Source organism: Oncorhynchus gorbuscha, linkage group LG03 (genome assembly GCF_021184085.1).
Source record: "Oncorhynchus gorbuscha isolate QuinsamMale2020 ecotype Even-year linkage group LG03, OgorEven_v1.0, whole genome shotgun sequence".
In the NCBI taxonomy this organism is placed as follows: Eukaryota; Metazoa; Chordata; class Actinopteri; order Salmoniformes; family Salmonidae; genus Oncorhynchus; species Oncorhynchus gorbuscha.
This window is the reverse complement of record NC_060175.1, coordinates 69025455-69037746: the sequence shown is the minus strand read 5'-3', so window position 1 is coordinate 69037746 and position 12292 is coordinate 69025455. Positions and strand designations below refer to the sequence as shown.

Below are 12292 nucleotides of genomic sequence, written 5' to 3'. Positions count from 1 at the left end.
GCTGTCGTCGGAGGTTCTGAGCGCTCTGGAGCAGGTTTTCATCAAGGATCTCTCTCTTCTTAGCTCGGTTCAGGCCAAAGAGTTCAATCTTGGTTTCATCAGACCAGAGAATCTTGTTTCTCATGGTCTGAGAGTCCTTTATGTGCCTTCCGGAAAACTCCAAGCGTGCTGTCATGTGCCTTTTACTAAGGAACGTCTTCAGTCTGGCCACTCTACCATAAAGGTCTAATTAGTGGAGTGTTGCAGAGATGGTTGTCCTTTTGGAAGGTTCTAACATCTCCACAGAGGAACTCTGGAGCTCTGTCAGAGTGACCATCGGGTTCTTGTTTACCTTCCTGACCAAGGCCCTTCTCCCCTGATTGCTTAGTTCAGCCCGGCAGCCAGCTCTAGGATGAGTCTTGGTGGTTCCAAACTTCTTCCATTTAAGAATGATGGAGGCCACTGTGTTCTTGGGGACCTTCAATGCTGCAGACATCTTTTGTAACCCCTCCCCAGATCTGTGCCTCGACACAATCCTGTCTCGGCACTCTACGGACGATTCCTTCGACCTCGTGGCTTGGTTTTTGCTCTGACATGCACTGTCAACTGTCGGACCTTATATGGACAGATGTGTGCCTTTCCAAATAATGTCCAATCAATTGAATTTATTACAGGTAGACTCCAATCAAGTTGTAGAAACATCTCAAGGATGATCAATGGAAACAGGATACACCTGAGCTCAATTTCGAGGCTGATAGCAAACGGTCTGAATACCTATGTAAATATGGTATTTCTGTTTTTTATTTTTTATACATTTGCAACAATTTCTAAATAATAAGTTTTTGCTTTGTGTAGATTGAGGGGGGACGACTATTTAATACATTTTAGAATAAGGCTGAAAAGTAACAAAATGTGAAAAAAGTCAAGGGGTGTGTGTGTGTATATATATATATATATATGTATATATATATATATATATATATATATATATATATATATATATATATATATATATATATATATATATATATATATATACACACATACACACATACACACATACACACATACAGTGTATTAATATGAGTGTGCATGTTCTTTGTCTGGTAGTTTGGAAAGGTGCGCACCATCACCACACGCTCTAACTCCATCAAGCAAGGCAAAGACCAGCACTTCCCCGTCATGATGAACGGCAAAGAGGACATCCTGTGGTGCACCGAGTTGGAGAGGTGAGACCAAGACCCACAACTCTAATCGGACTGTGCCACTCTCTTTGTCCCAAATGCGCCCTCTACCTTTTTTACTCTGTGGAGCCTCTGTTAAAAAACAATGTCAAATCACATTCCTGGGTCATAGTCACTAGGCACCAAACAAAAGAAAACAGACTGAAACAGGGAGGGACTACCGGAACTTGTCATAAAACTCGTTTTTGTTTTCTGTCGCAAATTGTTTTGCTACTGTGTGCACTAATAAATAAGACCCAACTCTGCCCACAATGCCCTCTGATGCCATTTTATTACTAATAATAATAATCATACATTCTATTTTAAGCGTTTTCCATGACACCAAAAGTTACTTTACATACACAAGAAAATCAGCAGGATAAATAGCAATAAAATTACATATTAAATAAGTATAAAAAATATGATGACAGACTAACCAGGGAGAACACTAAACATGATGACAGACTAACCAGGGAGAACACTAAACATGATGACAGACTAACTAGGGAGAACACGAAACATGATGACAGACTAACCATGGAGAACACTAAACATGATGACAGACTAACCAGGGAGAACACTAAACATGATGACAGACTAACCAGGAAGAGCACTAAACATGATGACAGACTAACCAGGGAGAGCACTAAACATGATGACAGACTAACCATAGAGAACACTAAACATGATGACAGAGTAATCAGGGAGAACACTAAACATGATGACAGACTAACCAGGGAGAACACTAAACATGATGACAGACTAGCCAGGGAGAACACTAGACATGATGACAGACTAACCAGGGAGAACACTAAACATGATGACAGACTAACCATGGAGAACACTAAACATGATGACAGACTAACCATGGAGAACACTAGACATGATGACAGACTAGCCAGGGAGAACACTAGACATGATGACAGACTAACCAGGGAGAACACTAAACATGATGACAGAGTAATCAGGGAGAACACTAAACATGATGACAGACTAGCCATGGAGAACACTAAACATGATGACAGACTAACCATGGAGAACACTAGACATGATGACAGACTAGCCAGGGAGAACACTAGACATGATGACAGACTAACCAGGGAGAACACTAAACATGATGACAGAGTAACCAGGGAGAACACTAAACATGATGACAGACTAGCCAGGGAGAACACTAAACATGATGACAGACTAGCCAGGGAGAACACTAAACATGATGACAGACTAACCAGGGAGAACACTAAACATGATGACAGACTAACCAGGGAGAACACTAAACATGATGACAGACTAACTAGGGAGAACACGAAACATGATGACAGACTAACCATGGAGAACACTAAACATGATGACAGACTAACCAGGGAGAACACTAAACATGATGACAGACTAACCAGGAAGAGCACTAAACATGATGACAGACTAACCAGGGAGAGCACTAAACATGATGACAGACTAACCATAGAGAACACTAAACATAATGACAGAGTAATCAGGGAGAACACTAAACATGATGACAGACTAACCAGGGAGAACACTAAACATGATGACAGACTAGCCAGGGAGAACACTAGACATGATGACAGACTAACCAGGAGAACACTAAACATGATGACAGACTAACCATGGAGAACACTAAACATGATGACAGACTAACCATGGAGAACACTAGACATGATGACAGACTAGCCAGGGAGAACACTAGACATGATGACAGACTAACCAGGGAGAACACTAAACATGATGACAGAGTAATCAGGGAGAACACTAAACATGATGACAGACTAGCCATGGAGAACACTAAACATGATGACAGACTAACCATGGAGAACACTAGACATGATGACAGACTAGCCAGGGAGAACACTAGACATGATGACAGACTAACCAGGAGAACACTAAACATGATGACAGAGTAACCAGGGAGAACACTAAACATGATGACAGACTAGCCAGGAGAACACTAAACATGATGACAGACTAGCCAGGAGAACACTAAACATGATGACAGACTAACCAGGAGAACACTAAACATGATGACAGATTAACCAGGGAGAACACTAGACATGATGACAGACTAACCAGGGAGAACACTAAACATGATGACAGACTAACCAGGAGAACACTAAACATGATGACAGAGTAACCAGGAGAACACTAAACATGATGACAGACTAACCAGGGAGAACACTAAACATGATGACAGACTAACCAGGGAGAACACTAAACATGATGACAGACTAACCATGGAGAACACTAAACATGATGACAGACTAACCATGGAGAACACTAACATGATGACAGACTAGCCAGGAGAACACTAGACATGATGACAGACTAACCAGGAGAACACTAAACATGATGACAGACTAGCCAGGAGAACACTAAACATGATGACAGACTAACTAGGGAGAACACTAAACATGATGACAGACTAACCATGGAGAACACTAAACATGATGACAGACTAACCAGGAGAACACTAAACATGATGACAGACTAGCCAGGAGAACACGAAACATGATGACAGACTAACCAGGGAGAGCACTAAACATGATGACAGACTAACCATAGAGAAAACTAAACATGATGACAGAGTAATCAGGAGAACACTAAACATGATGACAGAGTAATCAGGGAGAACACTAAACATGATGACAGACTAACCAGGGAGAACACTAAACATGATGACAGACTAGCCAGGGAGAACACTAGACATGATGACAGACTAACCAGGAGAACACTAAACATGATGACAGACTAACCATGGAGAACACTAAACATGATGACAGACTAACCATGGAGAACACTAGACATGATGACAGACTAGCCAGGAGAACACTAGACATGATGACAGACTAACCAGGGAGAACACTAAACATGATGACAGACTAGCCAGGGAGAACACTAGACATGATGACAGACTAACCAGGAGAACACTAAACATGATGACAGAGTAATCAGGAGAACACTAAACATGATGACAGACTAACCAGGAGAACACTAAACATGATGACAGACTAGCCAGGGAGAACACTAGACATGATGACAGACTAACCAGGAGAACACTAAACATGATGACAGAGTAATCAGGGAGAACACTAAACATGATGACAGACTAACCAGGGAGAACACTAAACATGATGACAGACTAACCAGGGAGAACACTAGACATGATGACAGACTAACCAGGGAGAACACTAAACATGATGACAGACTAGCCAGGGAGAACACTAGACATGATGACAGACTAACCAGGGAGAACACTAAACATGATGACAGAGTAATCAGGGAGAACACTAAACATGATGACAGACTAACCAGGGAGAACACTAAACATGATGACAGACTAACCAGGGAGAACACTAAACATGATGACAGACTAACCAGGGAGAGCACTAAACATGATGACAGACTAACCATAGAGAACACTAAACATGATGACAGAGTAATCAGGGAGAACACTAAACATGATGACAGACTAACCAGGGAGAACACTAAACATGATGACAGACTAGCCAGGGAGAACACTAGACATGATGACAGACTAACCAGGGAGAACACTAAACATGATGACAGATTAACCAGGGAGAACACTAGACATGATGACAGACTAACCAGGGAGAACACTAAACATGATGACAGACTAACCAGGGAGAACACTAAACATGATGACAGAGTAACCAGGGAGAACACTAAACATGATGACAGACTAGCCAGGGAGAACACTAAACATGATGACAGACTAGCCAGGGAGAACACTAAACATGATGACAGACTAACCAGGGAGAACACTAAACATGATGACAGATTAACCAGGGAGAACACTAGACATGATGACAGACTAACCAGGGAGAACACTAAACATGATGACAGACTAACCAGGGAGAACACTAAACATGATGACAGAGTAACCAGGGAGAACACTAAACATGATGACAGACTAACCAGGGAGAACACTAAACATGATGACAGACTAACCAGGGAGAACACTAAACATGATGACAGACTAACCATGGAGAACACTAAACATGATGACAGACTAACCATGGAGAACACTAGACATGATGACAGACTAGCCAGGGAGAACACTAGACATGATGACAGACTAACCAGGGAGAACACTAAACATGATGACAGACTAGCCAGGGAGAACACTAAACATGATGACAGACTAACTAGGGAGAACACGAAACATGATGACAGACTAACCATGGAGAACACTAAACATGATGACAGACTAACCAGGGAGAACACTAAACATGATGACAGACTAGCCAGGGAGAACACGAAACATGATGACAGACTAACCAGGGAGAGCACTAAACATGATGACAGACTAACCATAGAGAAAACTAAACATGATGACAGAGTAATCAGGGAGAACACTAAACATGATGACAGAGTAATCAGGGAGAACACTAAACATGATGACAGACTAACCAGGGAGAACACTAAACATGATGACAGACTAGCCAGGGAGAACACTAGACATGATGACAGACTAACCAGGGAGAACACTAAACATGATGACAGACTAACCATGGAGAACACTAAACATGATGACAGACTAACCATGGAGAACACTAGACATGATGACAGACTAGCCAGGGAGAACACTAGACATGATGACAGACTAACCAGGGAGAACACTAAACATGATGACAGACTAGCCAGGGAGAACACTAGACATGATGACAGACTAACCAGGGAGAACACTAAACATGATGACAGAGTAATCAGGGAGAACACTAAACATGATGACAGACTAACCAGGGAGAACACTAAACATGATGACAGACTAGCCAGGGAGAACACTAGACATGATGACAGACTAACCAGGGAGAACACTAAACATGATGACAGAGTAATCAGGGAGAACACTAAACATGATGACAGACTAACCAGGGAGAACACTAAACATGATGACAGACTAACCAGGGAGAACACTAGACATGATGACAGACTAACCAGGGAGAACACTAAACATGATGACAGACTAGCCAGGGAGAACACTAGACATGATGACAGACTAACCAGGGAGAACACTAAACATGATGACAGAGTAATCAGGGAGAACACTAAACATGATGACAGACTAACCAGGGAGAACACTAAACATGATGACAGACTAACCAGGGAGAACACTAAACATGATGACAGACTAACCAGGGAGAGCACTAAACATGATGACAAACTAACCATAGAGAACACTAAACATGATGACAGAGTAATCAGGGAGAACACTAAACATGATGACAGACTAACCAGGGAGAACACTAAACATGATGACAGACTAGCCAGGGAGAACACTAGACATGATGACAGACTAACCAGGGAGAACACTAAACATGATGACAGACTAACCATGGAGAACACTAAACATGATGACAGACTAACCATGGAGAACACTAGACATGATGACAGACTAGCCAGGGAGAACACTAGACATGATGACAGACTAACCAGGGAGAACACTAAACATGATGACAGAGTAATCAGGGAGAACACTAAACATGATGACAGACTAGCCATGGAGAACACTAAACATGATGACAGACTAACCATGGAGAACACTAGACATGATGACAGACTAGCCAGGGAGAACACTAGACATGATGACAGACTAACCAGGGAGAACACTAAACATGATGACAGAGTAACCAGGGAGAACACTAAACATGATGACAGACTAGCCAGGGAGAACACTAAACATGATGACAGACTAGCCAGGGAGAACACTAAACATGATGACAGACTAACCAGGGAGAACACTAAACATGATGACAGATTAACCAGGGAGAACACTAGACATGATGACAGACTAACCAGGGAGAACACTAAACATGATGACAGACTAACCAGGGAGAACACTAAACATGATGACAGAGTAACCAGGGAGAACACTAAACATGATGACAGACTAACCAGGGAGAACACTAAACATGATGACAGACTAACCAGGGAGAACACTAAACATGATGACAGACTAACCATGGAGAACACTAAACATGATGACAGACTAACCATGGAGAACACTAGACATGATGACAGACTAGCCAGGAGAACACTAGACATGATGACAGACTAACCAGGAGAACACTAAACATGATGACAGACTAGCCAGGAGAACACTAAACATGATGACAGACTAACTAGGGAGAACACTAAACATGATGACAGACTAACCATGGAGAACACTAAACATGATGACAGACTAACCAGGGAGAACACTAAACATGATGACAGACTAGCCAGGGAGAACACGAAACATGATGACAGACTAACCAGGGAGAGCACTAAACATGATGACAGACTAACCATAGAGAACACTAAACATGATGACAGAGTAATCAGGGAGAACACTAAACATGATGACAGAGTAATCAGGGAGAACACTAAACATGATGACAGACTAACCAGGGAGAACACTAAACATGATGACAGACTAGCCAGGGAGAACACTAGACATGATGACAGACTAACCAGGGAGAACACTAAACATGATGACAGACTAACCATGGAGAACACTAAACATGATGACAGACTAACCATGGAGAACACTAGACATGATGACAGACTAGCCAGGGAGAACACTAGACATGATGACAGACTAACCAGGGAGAACACTAAACATGATGACAGACTAGCCAGGGAGAACACTAGACATGATGACAGACTAACCAGGAGAACACTAAACATGACAGAGTAATCAGGGAGAACACTAAACATGATGACAGACTAACCAGGAGAACACTAAACATGATGACAGACTAACCAGGGAGAACACTAAACATGATGACAGACTAACCAGGGAGAACACTAAACATGATGACAGACTAACCAGGGAGAACACTAAACATGATGACAGATTAACCAGGGAGAACACTAGACATGATGACAGACTAACCAGGGAGAACACTAAACATGATGACAGACTAACCAGGGAGAACACTAAACATGATGACAGAGTAACCAGGGAGAACACTAAACATGATGACAGACTAACCAGGGAGAACACTAAACATGATGACAGACTAACCAGGGAGAACACTAAACATGATGACAGACTAACCATGGAGAACACTAAACATGATGACAGACTAACCATGGAGAACACTAGACATGATGACAGACTAGCCAGGGAGAACACTAGACATGATGACAGACTAACCAGGGAGAACACTAAACATGATGACAGACTAGCCAGGGAGAACACTAAACATGATGACAGACTAACCAGGGAGAACACTAAACATGATGACAGACTAACAAGGGAGAACACTAAACATGATGACAGACTAACCATGGAGAACACTAAACATGATGACAGACTAACCATGGAGAACACTAGACATGATGACAGACTAACCAGGGAGAACACTAAACATGATGACAGACTAACCAGGGAGAACACTAAACATGATGACAGATTAACCAGGGAGAACACTAAACATGATGACAGAGTAACCAGGGAGAACACTAAACATGATGACAGAGTAACCAGGGAGAACACTAAACATGATGACAGAGTAACCAGGGAGAACACTAAACATGATGACAGAGTAACCAGGGAGAACACTAAACATGATGACAGACTAACCAGGGAGAAGACTAAACATGATGACAGACTTACTAGAGAAGTGAACTAGACAGAGGATAAAAGCTAAGACAGCAGAGAATCTGGGTAAGCCTGTCTGAAGAGGTGTGTCTTTGGTGTAAACATATGGGAGTGTAGGGGTGCAGGAGGTAAGTGAGGTCGGTGGGTGCCAGTAAGTGAGGTATGTGGGTGCTTTGTAGATGAGCATGAGCAATTTGAAGATGGTCCTGTATTAAATTGGGAGCCAGTGGGGGTGATATGGTCTCAGGGTCTGGTGTGTGTGTGTGTGTGTGTGTGTGTGTGTGTGTGTGTGTGTGTGTGTGTGTGTGTGTGTGTGTGTGTGTGTGTGTGTGTGTGTGTGTGTGTGTGTGTGTGTGTGTGTGTGTGTGTGTGTGTGTGTGTGTGTGTGTGTGTGTGTGTGTGTGTGTGTGTGTGTGTGTGTGTGTGTGTGTGAGGAATAGTCCAGCTGAATTTTGAATGTGTTGAAGTCTGTCCAGTGTTTTAGCGGGGAGTCCATAGTAGTTCAGGCGTAAGAAAACAATGGTGTGAATGAGGGTTTCAACATTGGGGTCAGTGAGAGAGGGTCTGAGTTGTGAGATGTTTTTGAGGTGGAAGAAGGCTGACTTAGTGATGTTTCGGGTGTGGAGTACAAATGCCAGAGTGGGGTCAAATGTAACACCAAGGTTGCTGACTGTGGAGTTGGATTGGATGGTGAAGCCGTCAATTTCCATTTTGAGTTCACCCAGTTTCTTGATGAGAGAGTTGGGGTACATGAGTTTTGTCATCATTTAGTTTTTAAAAGTTTTCACCTCACAGAGATAGTCAACAACACAGGGGGGTTGCAGAGTGGTGGTGTTTTGTGTGGATGTAGATGTATGTCTGCATAACAGTGAAATAGAGTATTCAAATACTAAACAGTAATGGACCTAACACTGAGCCTTATGGGACAACTTGTGATACACCCTTGTTCTGATCATCTGTTTCCTCAAGGATCTTTGGCTTCCCAGTCCACTACACAGATGTGTCAAACATGGGTCGCGGTGCCAGGCAGAAGCTGCTGGGCAGATCCTGGAGCGTGCCCGTCATCAGACACCTGTTTGCCCCACTGAAGGACTACTTTGCATGTGAATAATTCCGGCCCTGATCCATCACTCTATCCATTCCACACCTCACCTTGACCTTCTCCAATCATGAGGCTGTGTAGGTAATGGTAGGGGAGGGCCCCTTCTGGAAGAGCAGGAGGACACAAGACTGGGCAAGTACAAATGGTGACTATGCTTTCACTCCTCTCCGTTCAGCCTAGGTGTTTTCATCCAACACACTTGAAAAATACCCTACAATCAAGGAGCCAATCCTGCTTCTACTGAGCGAAACCAGCCCTGCCATTGGGGAATAATTTGAGGGTCCGGCTCCTATAGCCTTTCCTGTAGCAAAAGACTGGGCTGAGTGTGACATGGAAAACACCATTGATCGTCAATCAGAAGTGCCAATGCCAAGTTAGACCATCTTGTTGTCCCCTGGTAGCCAAAGTGTTATTTTAGGGTTTTAAGGTTTTAAACACTGCTTTTATTTGATTTTTTTACTAATGACTTCCCCTTATGTTGTCTTTGACTGGTTTTGTTGTGATCAATATTTTGTTTTGTTGGTCAAACTTATTTTGATACCACGCTGATTTATATAAATTCTTAAATTGATATAGATCTCGTTATGAATGAGTAGAAATGTTTGTTTAAAATAAAAAATAAAAAAAACATTTTTATGTCAACATAGTCAGGGTTGGGAAATATACATGTTCTTCTCCCAAATGCCAATGCGACTGAAGAAGAATCCGTTCTCAGCCATATCCAAAAAGATGTATTTTTTAAATACTGTAAAATCAATGCAAAGACAGACATGTAAAGACATCTCAATATTGGACATTTTGACATTTGTCATTTGTCTATGGTATCCATATTTGTTTAACTGGAAGTTTGTTTTTTTGCTTTCACCAAAAATAAGTGGGCATTACCTCATCATCCAGGGCATCTCTCTATATATATATATTTTTTTTAACTTGGTCATCTGTGCAAAAACAACAACAAAAACATTTGACACATACTTTTTTAGTCACTGGAATGTTTTATAGAGCTTTTATACTTCATTGTTATACTGTATATTTACAAATATTTACAGGATTTAACAGTATTTGATTGGACTGGGAGTTTGACTGTCCTAATGTCATCTTAAATTGATATTTTTTAAATCTGTGAATTTCAGCAGTTGATAACCCCCAGTATGCCTCACCTCACATTAAAGTACTCTGGACTTCAGATTGAAGTACAATATACACTTTTTATCTACTCATTTTGGCTACATTTGTAGCCCATTTTGTTTTGGTAATTGAATGTGTACAGTTTGCTATTCAGTTTTTTTAAATACTGGACATTTAACAGATTTTACATATCATATGTGCACAGTGGAGACCTGCCAGTTATTTGTTTTTGAGTTGTCTGTACTCACTGAGTACTACTCAATAATACTCACTCATTCAGGGTGCCTTTTATGAGTATGTTCAAAGAGCTTCTTCAGTTACACACTGATTGTATGTCCATGACATAACCAGCAGTTGCTTTACTTCAAAGGTTATTTTTTTACTAAGATGCCAAAATACATAAATCGTTTACATGCTTTATCACTACTGTATCCTTTTAAGTTTGCTGAATGTCATGCTTATGATTTAGAATATTCTAAACATTTTTTTTATGTATAATTTTATGACTGTACCTTTAAAATGTTTAGTTTTATATACTCGGATATTCCGCTTACTTGCAACATTATCTGAAATAGTAGCACAACAAACTGTATATAAGGCTTGCTTCACATTTATCATTTTATAGAGCATTTTAGAACATGATTTTAATCAATAGGATTGTTTTTATTGTCAGTGGATGTTAGATTCGCAACTTCGACAAATGTTAGATGTGTTTGATTTATCTTTTGTGAAAAATACTTTCTCCAATAATACTGTACTTTCATTGTGCTTTCAACATTTTTTTTCATTAACCTGTTTCATGCAACACTTGTGATTTGAAGTGCAAGCAATTCAAAAAGACCAGTCTGTCATTTTTGTACTAATTGTGCACTTTTTGAAAAAGCAGCAAGAAAGTATTTCTGTGTACTCGGTATATGTTACTTTTATTCAATAAAACGCCTTCATTCTAAGCTGACATGGAATTGTTTTAAGAAGGTCATACCATGGATCATTTAGCTATTTGATTTAGAATTTTAGGACCCCTTTAGGCATTAAAATATATACAAAAATTTGATAAAATATTGAATTTGGCCTTTACTACTACAGCCCATAGAAATGCATTGAATAACACATTCATAAATGTTTAAGTCTCTGCCTTAGATCTAGGAAATGTAAGAAAGTGTATATATATAAATACAGTTGAAGTCGGAAGTTTACATACACCGTAGCCAAATACATTTAAATTTGTTTTTCACAAAT

General features: G+C 40.8%; 1 protein-coding gene across 4 annotated transcripts in view; it reads left to right on the top strand.

Moving 5' to 3' along the window:
- LOC124031791 (DNA (cytosine-5)-methyltransferase 3B-like) overlaps positions 1-12003 on the top strand; it is a 64227-nt gene extending 52224 nt beyond the window's left edge. For all 4 annotated transcript variants that reach the window (XM_046343460.1, XM_046343457.1, XM_046343458.1 and 1 more), the window contains exons 21-22: positions 1090-1208; positions 9793-12003. In XM_046343460.1, coding sequence (XP_046199416.1) covers positions 1090-1208; positions 9793-9934 — 261 coding nt within the window. In that variant the 3' untranslated portion in view covers positions 9935-12003. The remainder of the gene's footprint in view (positions 1-1089; positions 1209-9792) is intronic.
- The last annotated feature ends 289 nt before the right edge of the window (positions 12004-12292 follow it).